The 25,424-nt window shown below is 45.3% G+C and overlaps 1 protein-coding gene across 1 annotated transcript in view; it reads left to right on the top strand.

The window, feature by feature from the left end:
• Fer1l6 (fer-1 like family member 6) overlaps nt 1-25,424 on the top strand; it is a 125,935-nt gene that overhangs the window by 50,965 nt on the left and 49,546 nt on the right. Inside the window, exons 18-21 of the mRNA XM_052747861.1 lie at nt 3,812-3,989; nt 8,401-8,525; nt 14,879-15,013; nt 17,991-18,140. Of these exons, the coding sequence (XP_052603821.1) occupies nt 3,812-3,989; nt 8,401-8,525; nt 14,879-15,013; nt 17,991-18,140 (588 nt within the window). The remainder of the gene's footprint in view (nt 1-3,811; nt 3,990-8,400; nt 8,526-14,878; nt 15,014-17,990; nt 18,141-25,424) is intronic.

Consider the following 25,424-nt stretch of genomic DNA (forward strand, 5'->3'; position numbering starts at 1 on the left):
CAGAACCATTGGGAGACTGAATGAAACAGTGCTTGTTGTGACATGCAGGTAACAGAACATTCCGCAAGAAGAAACATTAAGCCAGGGCCTAGACCCGCGTAAGTTCTCAACGCGCGTCAGGCGTTATTATCCTGGCGAATCATAATATTTATTCCACAAATATTTGCTGCATTCTTCTGGCACCGAGCACTCTTTTCTAAGACTTGGAAACAGCACTGTGACACACCAGACACAAACCCCTGCCTTTGTGAATTGGTGTCCCAGGGATGGCTACAAATAGCATAAGAGATGCTGTTACTACCACAAATAGCCTTAAGCTGGCACATGCTTACTCTGTTTTCTTTGGTCCCATCCCTCTCTCTCTCTCCCTCTCTCTCTCCCTCTCTCTCTTCCTCCCTTCCTCGCTTTCATTCCATGCTGTAAATCAAACCCGGGGCCTTCCAGATGTGAATCAAACAGTATAGAACTGAATTAGATTATCAGCCTTCTCAATAAATATTCATTTGCTTGAACAAGTTTTCAAATCATCAGAGAAATGATGAAGGAAAGTCACTTATCTTATTACAATTTTTAAAATTATAGGTTGTAGCCGGGCGGTGGTGGCGCACGCCTTTAATCCCAGCACTCAGGAGGCAGAGCCAGGCGGATCTCTGTGAGTTCGAGGCCAGCCTGGTCTATAGAGTAAGATCCAGGACAGGCACCAAAACCACACAAAGAAACACTGTCTCAAAAAAAAACAAGTATTGCAGAACCATTGGGAGACTGAATGAAAGAGTGCTTGTTCTGACATGCAGGTGACAGAACATTCCGCAAGAGGAAACATTAAGCCAGGGCCTAGACCCGCGTAAGTTCTCAACGCGCGTCAGGCGTTATTATCCTGGCGAGTTCCAGGAAAGGCGCAAAGCTACACAGAGAAACCCTGTCTCGAAAAAAAAAAAAAAAAAAAAAAAAACCAAAAAAAAAAAAATATCTAAAAAAAAAAAAAAATTATAGGTTGTAGAGTAGTGGCCTTTACCCAAAATGAAGTAGGCTTGTTTTATTTTATTTTATTTTATTTTTTTTGGTTTTTCGAGACAGGGTTTCTCTGTGTAGCTTTGCGCCTTTCCTGGAACTCACTTGGTAGCCCAGGCTGGCCTCGAACTCACAGAGATCCGCCTGGCTCTGCCTCCCGAGTGCTGGGATTAAAGGCGTGCGCCACCACCGCCCGGCTTGTTTTATTTTTTAGCTGAGTAAATAACAGTATCCTTCTTCCTAAGGGTTAAATCCTGACTCCTCTGCACTGGTCTTATGCTCCCTGGCGTGAGCTCTTCAGGTCGGAAAGCTTTCTCTACCATTCTTGGCACAGCATAGACACCCACTAAATATGAGCTCCTACTGCCAGATCTCTGTTTGTATTCCTTCCTCCTTCTGGGATGCTTTCTTGACTGGTCCTACTCTAAGGTACTGTCTAAAGCTCAGCATGATAGTGCCCTCCTATCCACTGAGAGAATGTTCCAGACACCCAGGGAGGGGATGGCATGCAATTACAACACACATACTATTTTCCCTGTAAACGCATACCTATCATAAAGTTTAATCGACAAATGGAGGTTTATAACAATAACTAATAGCAAAATGGAACATTTATAACGGTACATTGTAATAAACCTCATCAATGACGTATTTCTGAAATTTCACATTTAATGCTTTCAGACCACGAGACATTGAACACGTAGAAGGGAGAAAGAAGTACGGGAAGCTGTGCATTTGAATCTTAAAGAAAGGGTAGAACACTGAGGTTCCTTCCCTTTCCCAATGACCAGTGGTTCTCAACCTTCCTAATGCTGCGACCCTTTAATACAGTTCCTCACGTTGTGATGACCTCCAACCATAACATTATTTACCTTGCTACTTCATAACTGTAACTTTGCTACTGTTCTGAAACATAATGTAAATATCTGTTAGGCAGGATATCTGATATGTGACCTCCGCAGGAGGTCACGACCCACAGGTTGAGAAACATTGCCTTAGTGTTTTTTTTTTTTTTCCTCTTTTCTCACTTGTATTAGCTACTTCCCTTGTGTCTATAACCAAGTACCCAATAAGAAACAACTTGAGAGGGAGGATTTGCTTTTGGCTCCCAGTTTGAAGCCACACAGTCTGCCACAGTCTGCTGGGAAGTGTGGGTGGGGGGAGCATGATGTGACTAGTCACATTCTGTCCACAGGCAGGAAGAAGAGAGATGAGCGCTTCTGTTCAGCTCACTTCCTCCTTTTCCTTTCTTTATTTACTCTGGGATTCCAGCTCATGAGATGGTGAAGCCGGCTTTCAGTGTGTGCCTTACCCTCGCTCCTTCCACTTAATCCTATGTCAACACTCTCACGGACACACCCAAAGGTGTATCTCACTGATTCGTTAGATGCTTATTAAGCCAATCAAGATGATAATAAAAGTTACCCATGCATCATTTGAGTGAGTGCCATTGTCTAGGTTTGAGCTCTTGGAGGACAGGGCTGAGTCCCAGAATCTGTGATGCTCCCTGGCACCACCCATTGGCCGGAGCCCAGGGGCACTTGCGGTCATGGTTTGAGAGAGTTGTTCCAGATCTGCTTTTGGAACCTTCAGAGCAAGTGACAAAGGCAAACAGCCATGCTCAATTTGGAGTCAAAGCCTCCCCGTGGGTGCTTTAGAAGTTGTCAGAACAAGTTATGGCTGTGGTGATAGGACTTTATGATCTTCCGTGGAAAGAACTCAGTGTAGGAGAGAAGAGAAGTTACTGAGAGGCAATTTCAAAAGCTGCCATGAAGAGGCACTTAGAAGAGTCAATAGAATCCTGAGAAGTAGCCATGTCTCAAGTGTCATCGGCTCTGCTCAGATCGACTTAAGTGCCATTGGCTCTGCTCCTCAGAAGTCCTGAACATGGCTGGAGCTGGTGCCTGGAACTTTGCAGATGGGGACAGGGAGATCCCAAACCTGGTGACTAAGAAGCAAAAGAGGCACATTGAATTCACCCATCTGTGTCCTTGTGGTCTTGGGGTCTATGAACCCCACACATACATTTGCACCCACACACCACTCCCTGCTTCCGTTTCAACACTGCACACACAAGTACCCATCCCCCTCCCATATTACATCTGAGGCCATCGCAGGAGAGGAAGCAGAGAATTGGCGTGGGGGAGGGGGACGGGGGGGGGGGCATAAAGCCACACTGCCTAAGGAGGAGGAAGGATCTGAAAATGTCTGCTAGCAAAAGGGCCTGGAAGAGCAGGCAGGACCTCCCCTCGTACAGAGGCGTGGGATAGGAGAGTAGGATAGGCAATCCTGAATCAAATGAGGGGACGGAAACTCCGGTGGTAAGCCCAGTAGCCAGAGTTCTAGGAAGGTAAGGCGAATTGGAAAACATGGTGAAGAGGCAGGCTGTGGGCTCAGCCAAGAGTCTACATCTGGACTCATCAGTCCCTCGCTCCAGTCTTGGGTGTGTCAGCTAAGGACTACGGGGACACAGACACTTGTCTATCTGAGCCTAACTTCCTGTTCTGTGAAACAGGGCAATAAGCACACCTGCCTGTTAGACCTAAGTGGTCCCAGACCTGGTAGTGATTAGCAGAGTGCATGCTTAAGGCTAAGGCCTCCAAACCCAGGTCGTCCTCCGGAGTTGTGCGTTGTGGTAACTGGGGCCATTATTTTCAGTTTTGTGATATAAACAGAGCCTAGAGGGTGGCCCTCTGTACAGACCTCGAGGTCATGTGTCCAGGAAGGATCCCTTTTCTCAGAATAAGGCCCATGCTTGCTTTCTGGTGCTAAAACAGCTTTCCTTGTCCCCTCTCCCCAGCTTCCTGGGAAACGGCCAGCTGGCTGGACTGTACAGGCAAAAGTTGATATATATCTGTGGCTGGGCTCCACCAAATACTCCAACGCCATTTTGGACAACTTGCCTGTGGGCTATGAAGCAGAAATGCCCTCCAAAGCATCTGGCACCCATCACCCTCCATCAGCCCTGCTATACCAAGGTATGGTGCTCACAGGACAAAGAGGGGCAGGAGACATCTCTAATGGGCTTTTATGTAAACAGTGGCGGGGACAGCATTCATGCATTTGTGGTATTTTAGTTGGGACCAACTCCATTGCCTTCTTTAGTGCAATTCCAAATGGACTTCCTTCCTAAATGGAAAGCGATATCCCATTTATTTATGCATTTCTGTGAGTAGAGCAAGAGCAGTGTGGACTTTCTTCATAGATGGACTTCATTCCGATGAGTTTGGGTTTTGAGCAAAAAGTTCTTGTGTTGATAAGACTCATGAAAGCAAGGTGTTTTGTTGTTGTTTTTTTTTTTTTTTTGTTCCTTTTTGCACAGTGTTGAGGTTTGAACCTCGTACATATCCTTACAGTGACCCAGTGCAAACTGGTATTGGTGAGGTCACTTACATTCCTCTAGCCCAGTTCCTGGCTTGGCTGCTTCTTCATAAGAAAGGCAGCATATTTTATGAAGTTATTTAATCCATAGAGTCACTTTTATCAGTGTCACTAAATTTACATATCAACACACATTTAAATTATATTATTGTTAATGCCTTACTTTTGCCTTCTGCTCTGTTTTCAAGTCACTTTAACTTTTGTGCTTTTTTAGCTGCTGGATTCAGACAAAGCAGATTGCAGTTGGCCTTCACTTCTACTGAAGTTGAGTTTAGAGTTGAGCCAAAGCTGTCAACACTGAAGTCAAACACGCCCATGTCTCCACTGTTGTGAGACATCCTTCAGTGTGGGTTGACCTTGACTGCCAGTGTGCTCCAAGTGGCTCCATAGTCAGAGAAGACAGGGTTCTGGAGATATGTGTACAGTGGTTCAGCTCACAGATTCTGTGCTCAATGTCAACACACAAGTGTGTTATCTTTGGGGAAAATACATAACTCGGAGTTCCAAGTACCATGCTGTATACGATACACATGATAGTTCGTTCAACCCTAGGAAGATCCTTTGATTCACAGATGGGGAGAGTACATTTCTGAGAGATCCAGAAATTGCCCAAGATCATTGAGCTGCTGAAGGGTTGAGTAAACCATCTCCAAACTCTACTTTCTTATCTGCCTTTCATTAAGTCATTGAGAGCACCTATCTTTGGGCAAATAACACGCACATCAAGTTATCTCCTTATAGATACAAACATCTCTACAGATCCAAAGGCCCAGACATGTTCACTGTTTCAACTACTAATAATCCGAGAGGGTGGGGAGTAGAGGCTTTTCCGGTACTTTGAGATGCCATGCAGCATGTCGTTTTCATGGAGTTACCTAATGACCTTCTGCTGAGCACTGACATTGGTGGCATTGGCTGCCTTCCACACTGACTGGTGAATTTTATGCTCCAGAGGATATCCATTCAGCAAATAATTACCTGGCATCTATATATGGAAGGCCTGGTGGAAAACCTGGCGGGGGTGGGGGGATGTAGAGATGAGCAAGAGGTGATCCTAACTTCAAGTAGGGCATCCAGATGTGTCCTTGATAACCACAGGGGGCCCCCACAGCATGAGGAATCTGGCTAGATTACCCCAACAATCAGAACTGGTAAGATTCAAGGTCCCAAAGAAACCCCAAATGTAGGCTAAGTAAGTGGTACCCCCTAGACTTGTGCAGTGTTCTATTGGAAGAGCTGTGAAAAAATCTCAGGGTTAGTCATCTCAAGGGCAGCTGCTGGGCATTCTCTCAAGGGAGGGGACCTTCCCAAGGCTTCCTGAGAAATCTGCTGAACTCGGTGGTATGTGAAGTAACACATGGCTGTCTCCCAGCTGACTCCTGTCCCTGTGTTCCTGTGACATCTGCTGTGTGCTGCTTTGTTTACTGCTGCCATTTTAAGGGGCCCTCTTGTAGACAGAGCTCAGCCTGTCAACACTAGAGTTAATTGGTGTCTATGGAGACAGGAAGGGCTTTAGAACTGAGCCCCCCCAAATCGCTTCTCTCATTCCACTGACTTGCTCGGAGTTTGCGGAGCCTTGCACTGTAAGAACCGACGTGGACTGGCAATGTGCACAGCTCCAGTTTCCTAATTGCCTGCAGGATTAGAATGGGGATTGAGAAGGTTGCTGCATTTTTAGGCCCCGTGCTGGTCCTCATGTAAGCCAGATGGTGTCATGGGGTGCAGAGACAGAAATGTTCAGGTTTCATAAGTCACCTAAGGAATTACCTTTAACATCCTGCCTTCCCTGTCCCTCCACACCCTGTCTGTCAGAGTCAAGTTCTCTATCATCTGAAGAGGGCAGCAAGGTTTTCCCCACCCCTCAGTGTGTGGGGATCTGGCCCTTCAAACTTTCACCCACAGGGGACACTGTTGTCTTCTTAGACCTACCCCTTACATCTCTTCTGTCCATTGACAGCTTGACCTACAATGCTATTCTCCTGATATCTTACTCTGATATCATCTGCTCCTGAGTGTACACACACACACACACACACACACACACACACACACACACACACCCCTACCTCTTCAAGTGTCTTATGTGGCCTCTGGCCCTTTCCAGTTCTTCATGCACATCTCCAAGGTCCGAGGTCATGTGACTACCACTGTCTGTGACCCTTACTTCCACACAAAGTAGCCAAGACTTCTGCTTCCGAATGACTTGCTGTTACTGATTTTTTAAATTGGCTCATCCTATATCCTTGCTACAGCCACTTAAGGTTCGAATCCCTGCCTACCAAACACTACCATCCTGAAGGTCTGTTCGAAAGACTAGCTACCTCCCCTAGAATCAGCTCCCTTGTATTTGAAAGCGCTTTGGTGACTACGACCCGTTCTCTTATGTGTACGTCATCTCAATTCACAGGAACAATTTGTCACGTTTTGTGTTATTTTGCCTTTCCCACTATGTACTAGATTCTTGAGATCCTGCTGTTTTGCTGTGTACACTTCAAACGTGTTATTTTTAAATGCTTAAAAGCTGCCTGACATTTCTCCTGTCCGTTCATCTCTGAGGTCTGAGGTCACGTGACTACCACTGTCCGTGACCCTCACTTCCACATACATTTCTCCTGTCCATTCCTGCTGAGGTGATACCCAGGTTGCTTCCAGATGCTCCCCACCATGGGCAACATTGCCACAATCAATAGGAAGAGCATACCAGCACCTTCTTGCCACTTCCCAGTGCCAGGCACTGGCCTTAGCCCTCAGCCTCCTATAACAGCTTTATGAGGAATTATGATTAGCCTCTACTTTACAAATGACTGTGTTCACGTTCCTGTGTGGACATGGGGGACTTATGCCTAGAAGTTGCTGGAGTGGATGGATGAAGGTTGGCGGGGGGTGCTCATAGGATATGTGTGCCCTTCATTTAAGTAAGCTGACCTATTTCAATGAATACACAAAGGGTTCCTTCATAGCGATCCCCATGGCAACACAAAGACATGGGTTATACTAATATAGTGCCTTTCAGAGATGTGGACATGGGTGGGTAAGAAGGCAAAAGGGAATAAGGGAACGTGAAAACAAGGAGTGAGTTGGAAGAGCCAGTGGAGGTGAGGTCCCCACAGACCAAAGACTGTAAACAGCTGCGCTGTCCTCCACTGAATGCCAACCTCCTCCAACCTGTCTCTCTCTTTGTGTTCCATCCTATCCAACACGTGCTCACTCCTGCTCCTTGTCTTCCAGGCCCTTTGGCCAGACCTCTCACCACCATTCAACCACACCCTCCCGACACTGTGATCTGGGTTCTCACCTAATCTTCAGCCTTCTCTAGGAGCTTCCAAGGGCAAGAACTGTCTCGATACAATCAATTGTGCCTTGGAGACTAATACCAAAATCCTACATAGTAGGCACTCAAAATGCCAAAGTAGAAGAATAGCTGGATGGATAACTCAATACATCTATTGAGTTTATGGAAGTAAAAGCTATTTGTAAAGCAGCCTTATATTAACTGTGTATGAGCCTGTACACTCATGTGCCCACATGTGTTCGTGTGGACACACACACACACACACACACACACACACACACACACTCACACACACACACACCCCACACACAGAACAAGAGATTCCTAGGGACTTAAGCTTGCTAAAATATGACATTTTGTTGGGGGGGAGTGGATTTTGGAATTAGGCAGAAGAAAAATCTGGTCTCTGCACACTTGGGAAAGTATGTTGTCCATTTGGGGGTCATTTTCCCCATATATTAATGGGGAGAGAATGGCATATTTCACATGGTTGTGATGATGATTAAGAAACACAGTGTGGTAAAAACTCAGGGGGGGCGTGTGCTTCTAAGGGACTCTGCTCTAGTACCTCTCCACCTGGTCACGGAGGAGGGCAGGACTCGTGTCGCTGTGGCCTTTCTGTGGATGCACAGCCACCTGTCACTTGCGGACACACGTTCACACATACTACTCCTAAAAGCCTATTTATGTTTTCCCTTTCCATAATTCCTCCACAGCCCAGCATGTCTTCCAGCTGAGAGCACACATGTACCAAGCCCGGGGCCTCATTGCGGCTGACAGCAATGGACTTTCAGATCCCTTCGCTAAAGTCACATTCCTGTCCCAGTGCCAGACCACAAAGGTAACCAGAGAGCCCACAGCCTCCCCCCTTCTGCTGTAGTTGATGCACAGCGGAGCTGGGAAAGAAAGAGAGGGCTCACACTGCCCGTTACATCTCCCGGTAGGCCAGTCCTTCAGACTCAGAAGCCAATGTGGGCCAGGAGCGTACAGAAGGTATATCGGTCCCCTTGAACCACTGTCCTAAAGCAGATGGGCAAGTCTTAAAGCTAAGACAAGGACAGGAAAGGAAAGTGGGAAGAGGAGTCTGTTGTTCCCCAGTCACCGGCAGGAGTACCAGGCGTGGAAAGTAGCGAGGGAACGAGAAAGGAGAAGCCAGCATAGACAGCCCTCCCGAGACTTAGAGTCTGTCATTACCTGCTGGGGGAAGGGGGAGAGGGGCGGTCCAGCTTTCCCATCAGGAAGTTCTAAACTTTGCACTTAGCAGCTAGGGTGCTTTTTACCGATACTGTGCTTCAAGCCCTCTCCCCTGGAGAACACCACTTGGTGATAGGTGCTTTGTCGCAGGAGATGGGCAGATGGTGGACTCCTCTGCTTCCTTCCTGTCTCACACACCAAGCACCAGCTCAGAAAAGGGTTCCTAGTCAGCACAAGTCCTGCAGGAGGAGATCCTCTCACTCAGTCGCACTCACCAAAGCTTTGCTTGTTCTCTAGTTGTTGGCTGGGGAAGGGTAAGATCATACAGAGTTGGCCATCTCAGAGAGGTAGGAAACAAAGAGACACAAGGTCAGCCTCTGGTTCATCTATTCTGCAGCTGTCTCCAGACAAAGAACTCCCTAGACCCCAGTTCTGTCATTCCAAAGCAGAGCTTTTGTGAAGACGTGAAAAGTTAAGTGCATTAAGCGACTGATGAACGGCGGCCATTACATTGACTGGTGTCAAGAGGGCACGCACTTTCTCCAGGACAAACCCCATGACCCAGTTGATGGATTCGGCTATATTTTGATTTATCACATGAGAGTGTGATAGGAACCAGCATCACATCCATTTAGCTAGTGTCTGTTGAGTACTGGTTCTCCATGGGCTCTAGGAGATGGTGGGTTGTAGCTGGACAGTTTTTCTCCAGGTCCACCAAGCCCCTGCAGTTCCACAGCCCACTTATAAAATAATCACTCAGAAGCTCATATTAATTAAAACTGTTTGGCCTAATGGCTCAGGCTTCTTGCTAGCTAGATCCTACATTTAAATTAGCCCATTTCTATAAATCTCTACCTTGTCACATGGCTCATGGCTTACTGGTGTCTGTACATTTTGCTTCTCATGGTAGCAGCTGGCAGTGTCTCCTGACTCAGTCTTCCACTTCCCAGAATTCTCCTCTCTGCTTATCCCGCCTATACTATACTTCCTGCCTGGCTACTGGCCAATCAGCGTTTTATTTATCAATCAATCAGAGCAACACATTCACAGCATCCAGAAAGACATCCCCAGTACTTCCCCTTTTCTTTTTTCAAAAAGGAAGGTTTTAACTTTAACATAGTAAAATTACATATAACAAAACAATTATCAAGCAAGAATTATAGTTATAATATCTAGTCTATTTGTATTTGGCAAAATTAGAGAAGAGTGGGTGGGGCAGACCCTCCTCCTGCATAATGTATGATGCAGACATGGACGTGGCCCTCCAGACAGATAGGCTGGTTGGTACTGTGCTAAGCCCTATGTGCCTGGCTGTGCAAAGGCCTCCAGGAGCCATTTGGAGAGATGGGTCCATTCTGTCTCAGAGAAGTGTAGAGAGACCTTGGAAGGAAAGTGTTCCCATCCTCACCCATTGTCTAATGGAGACAAGAAGGCAGAAGACCTTCCTCTTGGCTGGTCTTTGTGGTGATATATTGTTTGTAACCTAGAAAATAAAGCTTGCCTGGACAAGACAAGGACAGAACAAGCCACTAGATTAAACATAGAGGACAGGCAGTGGTGGCACACACCTTTAATCCTAGCACTCAGGAGGCAGAGATCCCTCTGGATCTCTGTGAGTTCAAGGCCACACTGGGCTACACGAGATTAATCCAGTCTAAAAGAGAAACAGAGCCAGGCAGTGGTGGCACACACCTTTAATTCCAGTACTTGGGAGTCACACACCTTTAATCCCAGCACTAGGAAGGTTGAGACAGGAAGTGATACAGCTGGGCAGAGAAAGGAATTTAAGGCAGGAGGAAACAGGAACTCACGCTCTTCTTCAGGTTGAGGAGTTGGTGAGGTAAGAGGTGGTGACTGTGGCTTGCTCTGCTTCTCTGATCTTTCAGCTTTCACCCTGATATCTGACTCCGGGTTTTTATTATAAGACCATTTAGGATTTGTGCAACAGGTGTTTGAGAGGACATGCACAGCAGTGACTGTCCACATAGGTCCTGGAGAGGGGCCAGGAGAGAGAGCACTACCTGTAAAGTGCTTGCCAGGAAAGTATGAGGATCTGATTTTATTGCTAGAACTTAGGTAAAAAGCCAAGTGTGGTGGTGTACACTTTAATCCTATCACTGGGGAATTGAATGGAGATGGGCATATTGCTGGGGCTCAATGTCTACCTAGCCAATCCCTAGGTCAGTGAAAGTACTTGTCTCAAAAAAACAAGATAGATGGCTTCTGAGGAATGAAACCAGAGGTTACCTTCTGACCTCCACATACATGTACACATACATGCACCTGCACATATGTGTACTCCCTACAAACGTGTATACACATACACACACACACACACACACACACACACACACACACACACACACACACACACATCAATACACAACTGTAGAGTTCTGTTGCTCTGGTCCAAATCCAATGTCTCATACTTACTAGATATATGGCATTAAGCAGAATTTCCTTTAGGGCTCAATTTCTTCATCTGTGGTAGACATGATGGCAACATATACATCTCCCTAATAAAGAGATGGAATGAAATGCCAACAGCTTCTGCCTGACTGCTCATGCTGGCTGCTCTTGCAACTGCCATCCCCAGACAAGAGCAGTCTTGGAAGGCAGATCCAAGGGCCATCCATCCACTTGCTTCAACCACGCAATTCCAGGCCCTCTGAAGTGACCCTGGGGGAGTCTGAGTGAGCTCACCGGACTGCCACATAACTATCCTGCTGGTTTTCATCTCCATACAGCATGCTGGTCTAATTGAGATTCATATCTCAAAGGCACAGATGGACTTTGTTTATCAAATAATCATCTGAAAGGGAAAAATAGGTTCTGCTGAACCCTGGATCTGCCTCTAATTTTGAATCAAGTGCCCAATTTTTGCTAATAATAACAGCTGTCACTTATTCATAGCTCTCACGTGCCAGACACAACAATCAACATTTTGTGTACATTGTTTACCACCCCTCACTGTAACTCCCCATTTTGGAGATAAAAAAAAGTAAGGGTTGGGGATTGTACAGCTAGGAGACAGTGGGCCAAGACGGAGACCCAGGTCTCTCCAATTCCGAGGTCACCTTTGCCTAGCCATTCTGTCTTGATTTTATTTAGAAAGTCCCAGGTTTTCCTCTCCTGTCTGGGTATTGGGCTACATCAGAGGGCCTGGTCTGTGACTGAGGGCCTGGTCTATGGATGGCAGGCCTTCTTCATATTTCTACTGGGGAAAGCTGAGTCTGAAGCCCTGCAAGCCCAGCTAAGCCCAGTGTTCACAAGGTAGCACCCATGTGTCCTGGCATTGGTTCCCAGGAGAACTGAGCACCTGGCGTGTGGAAGAGCCAGCCTCGAAAGGACACTCTGCACATCAGTCCTTTACAAAGTGACTTGGTGGCCAGGGATGTCCAGTTATTGTAAACACTATGGAGAAACAGGATTTGAAGGATAAAGGAAAAGAGGAGGAAACCATAGAGAAAGGTTTTGAGAGCTGATGAGGAGAGGAGCCAGATGTGTGTAAGGAGACGAGACAGAAAGAGAGGGTGGGGCATCTTAGATGGTAGAGATGGTTAAGTCTGAGGGTGCCAACAATGAGACTGACGCTTAGTCCTGAAGTCATGGATGGTTAGACAAGATCACCCAGTGTACCAAGACTGTCACAGAGTAGGCATTTAGGGGAGTGTGTGAGTGTGTGTGAGTGTGAGTGTGTGTGTGTGTGTGTGTGTGTGTGTGTGTGTGAGAGAGAGAGAGAGAGAGAGAGAGAGAGAGAGAGAGAGAGAGAGAGAGAGAGAGAGAGAGAGAGAGAGAGGTAAGGAATTGGACTCCAGGCTTGACAGATGCTAGACAGGTACTCTAGCCTTGAGCCACTTCCCAGCCCTCAATGTTTACTCACTTATAAACAAATATGGACCGAGATGGAGTATATTTAGGGAGGGTAGCAAGCACTTACTGAGCACCTACTGTATGCCAGGCAGTGACTATTCTTTACCTCCGACAAAATGAGTGTTAGCCCATTTAAAGAAGGGAAACATCAGACATTAAGTCACCTGTACAAGTTGGTCACAGGTAGTTAATTAAGCCCGAATTCCATTTAGTCTTTACTCCTACTGCCATATTCTATCCAGGACATCTGACTAACTGTTTACAGTGCTAACTAAGTCTTACCCTGAACTTTCAAACGATGCTTGAACCTCAGTTCAAGGAAGCCCTTAAGGAACAAGGCTAATCACGGGTAATTGAGCAAAGTGGGAGACTTTTGTTTGGGTGAGTCATTCAGGACTGCTCTAAAGTGACCAGGTGACATTTTACATATAGTGGCAACTTGGAGAACAGGTGAGTGCCCTCTCATCCATCCATGCAAATGGCTGTCAAGTACACACTTTGCAGAGGATACAGCCTAGCACACTGTAGGTACATGATGGATGAAGAGTGAAGAGTGAATGCTGGCCTCTGGAATGTTATGCAACGGCATTTCCAGCCGCAGGGGAAGGAAGTGATTCAAACACATCTGTAGGGAAGATGCTGTGAAGATCACTGACTGTTTTGACATTCCACTGTCAGTCAGGTGTGTGCTGCAGAGAGCTCACCTGTCTCCCCAAAAGCGACACGGAGCACACATGCGACGGTGTCGCTCCTGTTTGTGGGTTGGCTGAACTTTTGTCTTCCTATGTCAGAAAAGCTAGATTTTTCAGAAGCATTTTAAAACCGCATTGTATCTGAGACACGGAATAGTCTAAAATAAAAACCCAAGAAAGGAGGTGAGCTGCAGGCGCACGATGCTTTCACGGCTTACATAAAGAGCCATAAAGCTATTCTTCCGTAATCACCGTGCAAACAATTTAACCGGAGCTGGCTGGCACTACAACTGAGCTGGCAGTTTTATGTAAGTCTGAGGGTTAGTGCAGGCCAGTTCTTCCTCCCAGCCCTCCTGGAGTTGATAGTGGTGGGTCAGGCACAGTTCTGAGGTGCAGTGGAAATTTCCCCAGGATCCAGCAGCTGCTGCACACATTCACTTACGAGACCCATTTGATCGCACAGCTTGGAAGAGAGCTGTGACCGTGGACTCTTTCCAGTACGGGCTCCACATAGTGATGGGCAGTGTCTGCCCAGGTGCGGGACCACCTACTTGGCGAACAACTCAGCCTTTTGTCTGCGAAACTGGCCTCTTTCCAAATGTCTAAATAAACAGAGAAGGGAACTCAAATTTAAATAATATCCTCCCCTCTAAACGTTCCTCTTGAGCAGCCTGGGAAGGAAGCTCTGGGCCAGTTCTGATGAGGCCCTCACGGTTCTAGACCAATTCTTCATACTATCATCCTGCCTTGATTTTTAGTTTTTCCATCTGTATGATGGGTATAGACCATTACCAATGTCACTATTTTTGCTGCCATGGCAACTCCTGTGAAAGAAGGATGTCATGTCAAATGGTGAGGGATGATTCTGGTCTATTCAGAGTAGTCAATGAACAGCCACACAGCTATAGACTTCTACATAAAGTATATGAGATTTGAAAGTCAACATTAAAGCCTTTGATAACAAGATTATATTTGATCCCCCCCCCTTTCTCAGTGGAAGGGATCCCTAAAGTGGAGATGCCAGTGGTATTTACCTGGTAAAAGTGGATGATCCAGATGGAATGTCAGTTTGTCATCTGAAGACTTTGGACATGTGAACCTGTTTCTTGGTCTTCAACACGCATGCAAATAACTGTACCCAGAACAATTTTGAGGTTTGGATGAGACAGTGCATGCACAGTGCTATAGGAAGCACATAATAAGCACTCAATAAGGGCAGCTGACGCCATCATAGCACCATGGTAAATTAAAGTTGTTTATGCAAATAGGACACTAAGCAGTACTCCATTAATAAGACATTATGAATATGAAGTTTCCTAGAGACTGTGAATTTGCATTCCCTGGCATTGAGTAAACAGTTGCCATGGGTTCTCCTCGGCATCCATGTTTCTGTTGAACAATTCAGCTAAATGGTTCCTTTGTGGTTTTCTTTCAGATCATTTCCCAGACTCTCTCTCCTACCTGGAACCAGATGCTGCTCTTCAATGAATTGGTTTTGCATGGCGAGGAGAGGGAGCTGGCGGAGTCTCCCCCCCTAGTGGTGGTGGAACTCTATGACAGTGATGCGGTGGTAAGTGTCACGGGGCAACAGTGACTGCACCTTCTTCCAAAACCTCTACTGCAGGAACTGACTCAAAAGTCAATGAAGGCTGGGCGGTGGTGGCGCACGCCTTTAATCCCAGCACTCGGGAGGCAGAGCTAGGTGGATCTCTGTGAGTTCGAGGCCAGCCTGGGCTACCAAGTGAGTTCCAGGAAAGGCGCAAAGCTACACAGAGAAACCCTGTCTCGAAAAACCAAAAATAAATAAATAAATAAATAAATAAATAAATAAATAAATAAATAAATAAATAAAAATAAATAAAGGAAAAACATTTAAAAAAAAGTCAATGAAGTCCTGACACTGTGAGTGGTCAGGAGCCAGCAGTGGCTTTGACCTCAGCATGCTATGATATACAGAACCACATTGATGATAGTCACTGCTTTATTTAGGGTTTGTTCTTCAGAATTACCTTTACATTATAATCAAAATCCCATCAAATTAGCAAAATTCAGTCAACGCCCACTTCTGTAGGGATGTGATGCTTGCTTAAGCCAACCCACAACTACCACACCCTCCTAGCTGGTCCCATGTTACTGATGTTTATAAAACTTCTCCAAGCCTTTTGCAAACAGGTCTGTGTTGCTCTTACCTAGCGGGAGGGAAATGCATAGGCATCTTTGCTGACTCAGACTTGTAACTGGGTCACTTCTTTTACCTGTCTGTTGCTTGGCCCTGCAACAGCTTATTCATCACGGCCTTCTTTGGTGATAAACCAAACCTCTCCAAAGACATTTGTGCTCTGAAACCTTAGGTAACTCCCAAAGCTGACTGGTAAGTTTAAGTGACTATGACAAGCATTCTTCTCTAAGTTAAGAAATCTACAATGAATGACAAAGATTTATTTCTTTTCTTTGACATCTCTATCCCCTCAGGAAGCTTAAATCTATAAAGTATAAAAGCTGTTCTGAAAAGATTTCCAAAGCCTCCTTACTCCTGGTGTGCTCACAATAGCCCTGGGGTGGGCTAAGGTCAGGGAAGAAACAAGATGTGAGATTCACAAGGGTTTTAGGGACCATGAGGAACGTGAGGGTTTTGTCCTGCCCTTCTTGTTCTCTAGAAAGGAAGACAGTTCTAGAAAGTTCAAATGCCTTCTTTAAAGTCACAGCTAGTGAGAGAGAGAGTCAGGACAGGAAAACACAACTCTTGGGTCTACTCTTTCATGTACAGTTGGTAGTTGCAAGCGTGGCATCCCCTCCCTCGGCCCCTTCATAATTACTGTATATTGGGGTTCACTGTATTTAATTTCCCTGTTCAGCACGCAGTACAGATTTTCTGGAGGAAGACCCACAATGTAAATACCCTTTCACTCTTCTTCCTTGGAATGCACATTTCATCATAAGTGTCTGTTTTCTATTTGAAAGAGAATCTCACATCTTTGGAGTCCTTTGCTATCCTAGCCTGCTAGTTCTTGTACTACGCACCACTACTCCATTACTTTCTATTTCCTTTTCAGATCCCCACTCAATGATGCCCTTTTCTTCACAGGAAAAAAAATCAAGCTAATGCTTTCAGATATAAAGGAAAAAGGATTGTGGGAAAGACAGACAATACAGAAAGTTTGTGCTTTCCTCCGGGAGAAATATGGAAAGACATGCGTAAGATCATGTCCCCGGGCTGCAGCTAAAATGAACCTAAACTATGATAATCAGATGATTAGAATTGAACTCTTCTGGCCTGTGTTTCCAGTCTAGAACTTTCTCTCGTTCTCCCGTGGCTTGCGGTCCGTGAGGGTTGACGGGCACTGTAAGAAACACATTTACATATGGCAAATTGTTTCCTCGGGTTTATGCTCCCTCTTACATTTCCAGGGCTCATTGGAGTTAAGCATGCCCAATAAAAATGATTAACAAACTAACTGCTAAGAGGAACAGGCATTTTATACCAAGCTGTCCTGACTCCATCAGTCCTCCTGAAGGATGCCAATGGGACCCAGCAGGCACTTCTGTTTGTTTTCAAGTGTGGCTGAGCTAAAGCCTTGTTTCCACCTCCTTCCCTGCTGGCGGTGTAAATGCTGGCTCGTGAATCCAAAGGCAGTAGTGTAGCATGACTGCAGAAGCCTGACCTCAAACAAAACAGAAGATGGGCGATGTCCTTGGACTACCCAGATCATGTCTACCAGCTGTCACTCAGCAGATACACGCTCAGCGGGTTCCCAGGCTAGAGGATGCAGTGTGAATGAAGCAGGGAGTCCTACCCATATGGAACATATATTCTCATGATTCTGGAGATAAATAGCAAAGTAGATCAAATGCTATAACTCCTGCCTTTCCTGGAGGATCATGGGCCTGAGAGCTGGCTTGGGGAAGAGGCAGGTGCCATAAATAGTTCTTAAAGAAACTCGAAGTCCATACATGTACATACATACAAAGGTCATTTCCCCTTTCCACTACCCTCACTTAAACATACTGGCCTCAGTCATCAATATTCCATTACTATGGATTTAGGCACATAATACAAATGTTATATAAGATTACATTATTTCTTATGGTGTTATGAACAGAAATAAGCTTTAGCCCTATTTATGAGCCTCAAAAAGGTTGAGTGCCTAGCTTAGGTCACAAAGCTAGAAAGAGGCAGATTAGAGACCACAGACTCAGGTTTACGTAGGTCTAAAGCTCATGATCCTGTCCACAGTAGCCTTGGAACATCTGTTGTTATCTTGTGCTTTCTTTTCTCCTTCCAGTCCTGGTTGATTACTTTAATTAAGCTCTCTATAGAAGGAGTCTTGGACCAGTGAGGCCCCAAGATTATATCCTCTTAGCATTTCACTGGGGGTCTGAGAGTACCCTCTGTCCCCCAAGTCATGGGTGGGACTGGGCAAGAGGTGCTTGGTAGAAGACAAGAGGAGAAAGCTGATGCTGTCAACTTTGTAAAAATGATTTGCAAAATTGCACTGTTGCTGGTCAGAACTAAGTAGATGACAATTAAAAACTCATTGCCTCTCTAGGGGAAGCCCGAATATTTGGGTGCTACGGTGGCTGCTCCGGTTGTGACCCTAGCTGACCAGGACTATGAGCCCCCCAAGTTGTGCTATCACCCCATCTTCTGTGGAAACCTCTCTGGAGGGGACCTTCTTGCTGTGTTTGAGCTGTTGCAGGTAAGAGGTTCAGAGCATCTGTACCAGATGTTTTTTGCTCTGGTTGGCCAGAGATGTAGCTCCCCTTGGATGTGCTATTCAGTGGAGCAAATGCCTGGTCCATCCTTGTTATCCTGTGTCTGTGAGTGTCTTCTTTGGGGGACTAGAACCTGACATTCAAGAACTTTGATAGCATGAGTTAGTCTCAGAACTGCTGCACCACAAATCAGAATCCTAGAATGAAAGATCCTTGAGGGTTGGGTCATCAATGTTTGAACTACAGCAGAATCCCTCAATCCCATCAGACCATGAAAAAAGAAGGCATCGGGCATTTGTGGGGTACTTGCCATGTGCCTGAAGTTATGGTTGTGGCATCTCTTATCTTTCAACATACTCGACCCCTGCTCAAGCCTCTGGAGACACATATTACCATTTGCATTTGAGAGACAGTGAGCTGAGGACTGGTGCACTTGGCCAGCCTCATCTCCTTCTGCAGATAGACAATTAAGCTGAGCTCTGAACCTGGGCCTTTAAAGCTTCTACTTCTTATACTATATTACATTGTTCTCCAAGGTCAACAAACTCCTAGTCCTTCCCTGCAGTCCTAGAGGGAGTGTGTGTGTGTGTGTGTGTGTGTGTGTGTGTGTGTGTGTGTGTGTGTGTGTGTGTCTAGGAAGGGGAGCTGAGTTTCTGAAGTTTGGCTGCCCAGTAGAGAACAAGCAGGACTTGAACCAAGGACAAACAAAAAGGGAGCATGGGCTCTCCAGAGGTTCTTCTCCTGGACCTGCACAATCTGTGGCACCAGGTGCTGGTGGCTCTTTGCCTTCGGATTGGGTCAGTCTTTCATCTTAGTCCATACAGGATGCTGTAACAGAATGCCGTTGATTGAACAACCCAAACCACAAACATTGTTTGTTAGATATTCTCACAGTTGAGGCTGGATTCCAGAAAGGCACTGACAGATTTGGTGTTGGATGGAGGCCCACCTCCTGGTTTTTAGACGGCCACCTTCTCATTGTACCGCATGTGGCTGGAAGAATAATGTTCTTCTTGGGTCTCTTATTATAAGAGACTCATCACCATCACATTTATGGGGACTCTGTATTCTTCTTTGCGGCTGAACCCCCAAAATGTCATAGTGGTGGGGTTACAATTTGAACATACATATTTGACCTTGCATTAATAACATCTTTTATAGGAAAACATGATTTTCAGAAATCCCAATCCAAAATAAAACAAAACTTAACTCACTTGATAAGGAAAACGGAAGGCACACATTCCTAACACACACAGCAAGAATGACCACGAAGGTAGGGGGACTAGATCCCATGGAGAGAAATTTCAGACCTACCACTTGCTATAATGTGCCTGTTTCTGTTTAAAAACGTAGCTGTTAATCACTCTACCCAAAGTGTCTTGTACAGAGCAGTCCGTACATACTATTTTATTATTAATAATATTGCTATGCCACAGGCTATTGAAGCAAGATCTTTGGTCCCAACTACTGATTTTAGAAATCGAAATGGATAGAAAGGCAATGATGTGGTCAGCGTGGCAGGTCAGAATCTAGATTCTGGGTAGACAGATTTCTAACCAAAATGGAGGGCTAGACTGTGTTCATTATTAAGGACAGATTTAGGTTAGACGTATTTGCATTCAAACTCAAATTCTCTTTCTGTCTGTAGCCTGGAAGCTGCAGTTGGCTGCAGTGATGCATTCTTAAGTCCATCCTATCGGAGACTTTATCTCCTGTGTTTTGAGTCACCGGAGGAAAAACTTTTTATGGAGGAAATGGCAGCTCTGGAGAAAGAGTAAACTCTGCCAGGGAAGCTGAGTCTGGATAAGTAGGAGCAAGGTAATGGGAATTCAAGGACTGGCTTCATCCAGCTCCAGGCAGTTGGAGTCCAGCAGAGTAGGAAAGTAGCACTAGAAAGACAGACACTAATTCTAGGATGTCAGCGTGATAAAACAAGTGGTCTCCAACAAAACCATCTGTAGCCGGGTAGCTGCGTGCCACCCCGAAGTGTGGGTATCGGAACAGAAGGCAGCCTTGCAAACCAAGCTGTCCAGTCTTTCCTCAAATGAGCTGTCAGCACGCTGTTCGGGTTCAAGCCCAGGCAGACACCAAACAACGCTGAACCCATTCTAAAGGAGCTCCGCCCTGACCGCTCCCCCCCTCTTCTAGAGGAAGCCTTTGTGTTCTGTTCCTCTATAACATCACATCAACTGACAGCTTCCTTTCCCAAGAGACAGCAGGCTTCCGACTCCAGAAGTTCCCATGTCTTCTGGGAACTTCAGTCCCTCCAAATCACTAGAGTGAGGAAATTTAATAATTGTTTCACATTACATATTCCAATAAGACTTTGGTTTTCACTAGAGTTTTTGTGTGTATATGCCACTGTGTGTCTGTGTACATATTTGTGTGCATCCATATTTGTATGTGGGTGTGTAAGTGCATGTAGAGCCCTGAGGGGGATGTCAGATGTTTTCCTCAATCATGCTTATTTATTTATTTATTTATTTACTTATTTACTTACTTACTTACTTACTTACTTACTTACTTATTTGAAAGCAGGGCCTTTCACTGAACCTATAGCTAATTCAGCTAGACTAGCTATCTAGCAAGCTCTAGGGAGACCCTTGTCCCCCACTCCCCGGCTCTGGGGTTACAGGTACACCTGACTTTTTTTTTTTTTTGTGGATGCCGGGAGTCAAACCCGGGTCCTCATGCTTGCGTGGCAGGCACTTTAATGACTGTGCCACGTCGCCCCACTCTGTCTTAAATTTACTTTCCATTGACTTATTCTACCTAGCCATACAAAGTTTCCTCTTAACGAGCACAGTTGTGCCCAGTTTCTTTGTAAGGCTACTAGAGCATGGGACCTTTGAGGACTGTGGTGACTGACTTGGGAGAACAAGGCCTGGTCTGCCACCCTGCACACAGGAATGCTGAGCTCCAGGTTAGCTGAGCTGAATCTAGGCAGCTGCTCTTCCCAACTCACAACTGTCTTTATAAGTTCCTGGTCCGAGTCTCTAAGTCTCTCCAGAAGTCTTTCAATGAGGGGCTGAACAAGCTGACCCCTAAAGATGCCCCAAGGGCTCTGCCATTTGGTGCCCATGATCCTACCCACCCCGTCTCTCAGAACTAGGCACACGGATGAGACACTTGCTGCTTCTCAGCAGGTGACCTATAGAGGAGCTTTGTCAGAGGTAAGCTTAGGAGATGCAATCCGCCAGGCTTTCATTAGGACTTCTCATTTATGATTTGATCGTCAGCACGGCTGTCTTAGCAGGTGGAGCTCAGACATGCTGAGCACGCTGGGGCTGGAGATGCCTTCATTTGTCACAGCCGCCACCTCTTTGGGTCTGTGGATGACTTACTCCCCTGCTTCCAATGCTGAGACACTCCCCTGACTCAGCAGTTGGTGGCATGGTTCTTCTATGTACTCATCAGATCCATTGTTTCCATCAGCCGCCCACGTTGGCTGCCCCTTGCTCTTCCTAGTCCAAGCCTGTCCCCAGCTGTTATCCCAGCCCCTCCGAAGTGCTCAAAGCCAGCTTAACTCTATCCGTGGTATCTATGCCCATGGCGTCCAGCCCCGTAGCTGCCTCCATGCCTGTTTCCCATCTTCGCTGTTCCGTGGGCTCTTCTAGATCTCGTGCCAATCGTTCTCCTGTTTGCATCATTCTCCATGTTCCTTCCAGAACGGGAGGTGAGGGTGTTCTGCCTCCTTCTGCATCTTCAGCTGCTCCCCACTCCTTACCTAGGAGACTACTTACCAAACGCTGCTTTTTTTAAAACACCAGCTCCTCCAAATGCAGTGAATAGAGTTTGAGAAGTGCTTCTCTGGAACGTTTCTCTCGGGGATTTGAAATACTTGCTACCATGGTAAAGGCTCTCTGAAGAACATTTAAAAATATTTTTTTCAAAACCTAGTATTTCCAAATGTAATCACAAAACCATGCTGGTTTTATTATGGCTAGCATTCCATGAAGAGAAAAAAAAATCCAGACTGTATGTGAATATCAAATTCTCAGTCTGGCTTTTAAGCTGTCTCAAAAGTTGGCCTCAAACTACTTTCTCAGGGTCACACATTAGCTCTACCTACCCTGCAGCCGCTATGGCCTCTTTATGGCCGCCCACTGCAGGGTCTTGGATCTCGTAGATTTACTCTTCTGCTCATAGGCATGGTGAAATAACTCAGCCACTCATTCTGAAATGCCTCCCCACTCTGCCCACCTCAACTCCTGCCGAGCCATTTGCCTGTCTGTGAGAATCATCACAATTCAGAGCAATGGGTGTCTGTTCCAGGAAGCTCGCCCACCCTATTTCAAATGTTCTCTCCTGTGCTTTGCCTCTCTGTCTAGTCCACTCGCCCCATTGTTTGTAGGCAACTGAAACAGCCCATGCCTCCTTTGTCACTGTGTCAGCTTGCTGAAGACAAGGATTACTGTACTCATTGATCCATACACTCAGACATGGATTTATTCAGTGTCTGCTATGTGTGGGTGTGTTCCTGAGGAATGTTCCTAAGTAGACAAAACACAGATCTTGCTGCCATTATCTGTCTACCACACTCTCCAAATTCTAGAAATGCTCTCTTACCTTACTACCAAGTAGGCTCACTACACATCCCAAGAAAGGGCCATTTCTATCTAATGCCATGCATAGCGCCCCCTGGAGTTGTTCAGTGTACAGTGTTTATAAACCTATGTGGCATATCTGCCTTCCTAGATCCTATGCCACTTCCCAGGAAGTTTTCACTTATCGTCACATGAGCTTTGTCCATATTTTTTTCATTTATTTTTAATCTTTGTCTCTTTGGTACAGATTAAGGAAAAGAGATATTGTCCTTGCCTTTCTCTTAAGTCCCACTTGAGCAAAGTAAGAGTCTCCTCCTTCATGCTTGCTGCTCATTAAAGCATCTCACTAGTGGTCCAAATTAAGTGAATGGATTAGTCTTACATAGCATCTCTGTGTGTTCTTTTTGTTTTAACATTATCAATTAGTGATCTACTGACCTGGATTTTGTAGAAGCCATTCACCTGAAATAAGCTAGTGATGGGGTCAGGAGAACAAGAAGGAAGATTCTGGCGTTGTATTAAGGCTTTTCAGAATACTCTGCTCAGGCCCCAGGAGACCTCATCATCAGCTTAATCACAGAGATGACACTTGCCTCCTCCGGTGGCTAACATGTCAGGACATTGACAATGTTGCTCTCACATCTCCTTCCTGGGGAGCATTATCTACTGCAGTGTCACACATGTGACTAAGGTTTGTATCTAGCCGGGACACACACACACACACACACACACACACTTGCTATCTGAACTAGGACCCAATATATTTCTTCTGAGACCATTTTGTTTGCCAGGGTTGGTGACAATTTCATCCCATGTTTTGAACATACTATTCTGCCTTTGGGCTTCCCTTCTCTGACGAGAAGTTCTGTACTATTCTTATTATTGTGCCTTTAAAAAAAATGGACTTTCACCAAGGTTTTCTGGTGGCTGTATGTGTGCTCGTAGAACTTCCATTTCTTCCTTTTTACTTTAGCTTTCAACTCTTTACTGAAATCCTTCATCATGTCTTTTATTGGACAGAGTCAGTCTTGCTCTTGTAGAGTTTCTGTCTGATGATGGCACTACCCAAATCCCCTGGGATCTGTTTCCTTGGTTGTTGTTTCCTCTTGGCATTCGACCACATTACATACCATGCTTTATTGCACAATGGGCATTGTATATAACAATATGTAGAGAAATTGGAGCCCAAACTGATAATGTTTCCCTCTAGAGAACTTAACTTTTTTTTAATTTTTGAGTTATTTTGAAGCACCAGCACCTCATCTTGCACAGCTTTGGAACTGACATGATTAGGGCAACGGAGAATGAAGAACTGACAGACACATGTAGAGAAAAGCCAGGATTGACGTGAGGATGAACCTCCAGCAGCTCAGGTTTGATGGGGAGTCAGTGGAGTCAGTGAATAACACTCAACTTGATTTTTCTATATGAGGGAGTAAAACTTAATTCTCTGGGGCTAGTGAGGGGGGCAAACTTAACTCTCTGGGGCCAGAGAAAAAGAGGAAGCACACACACACACACACACACACACACACACACACACACACACACACACTTTTAGGGTCTTTCACTGTTCTCTCTCATTTCTCTCTATTTCTTTTCTTACCTCTATCCAGCTGTATCCCTTCTGTCCATCTTGATATCTTCCTTCTAACTAACTTTATTTTTCCCCTTACAACTTATATACCCCAGCAAAATCTTTCAAGCAGTATGAAAAATTACAATGTGGTTATATTCTATTTTTAAGTGAATGATTATAATGAATACAAGCAAAAGAAAAACAACATGTTTTCCATATCCCTTACATGATTAAACATTTTACACATTACAGGTAAAAAACAAGTTGTCCCAAGAACCCACACACACTCATATCCAAGCAACTTGTTATAGATTAACAGAATGTAAGCAAGCAAGACATTTTCCTCAGCCAGTTCTTTTACTGCCAGGCTGCATTTTGCAGTTACAAAGGACCAAATGTTTTATTATTTATCTCAAAAGGTAATCTTACAAGAAATCTTAGAAGAAACACAAATCTAAAGTTTTATATATGAAAAAGAATCAGTCATCTCTACTTTAAATCCTCAGGGTGCATACCCACCCATCAACAGTTTTTTTATGTCAGGAAGCTGAGGGCAGAAATGGGTACAAGGAATTAATCATCATCTTTGATCACCAAGCCATCCTAGCAAGAAAGGCACATTGGCTGATAATAACTGGGCTGCTTTGTTCTTGTTCCTTGACTTTAATGAGTCCTTCACTCAACTATGTGCCTTTCTAAACTTTTGATTGTTTCCCTGGGTTTTACTTTTAAGCTCAAAGCTATTAACAAGAGCATCTTAACCCAAACTTGAGTCATATATAAAGCTTTGTTTCAGCTATGATGCACACTGAAACCTGTGAACACATCTCTCAACAATAAGATTAAAAGAACTTGAGCTAGCCTAGCTTCTGGGACACAATTGTTTTTATTAATCATTAACCTAAGCTACAGGATATACAGCTCCTCAGCTAGAGAAACTAGCTATGTGACACTTCCTTGTTCTTATTTTCTATCCTCTGCAGCCCTGTTTTATTAGGGGCGAGGGGGCAACACTTTAAACAGTACCACGTAAGAAGAAATCATCTTCATAATAATCCACAGGTAGAGTGGGGTATTTCCAAGAGATAATCACATTACAGTTAAGGGCAGTAAGGATCTCCCCACCACCCCCATTCACACCA

The sequence above is a fragment of the Peromyscus californicus genome, unplaced genomic scaffold (assembly GCF_007827085.1).
Source record: "Peromyscus californicus insignis strain IS unplaced genomic scaffold, ASM782708v3 Scaffold_20__1_contigs__length_68692818, whole genome shotgun sequence".
In the NCBI taxonomy this organism is placed as follows: domain Eukaryota; kingdom Metazoa; phylum Chordata; class Mammalia; order Rodentia; family Cricetidae; genus Peromyscus; species Peromyscus californicus.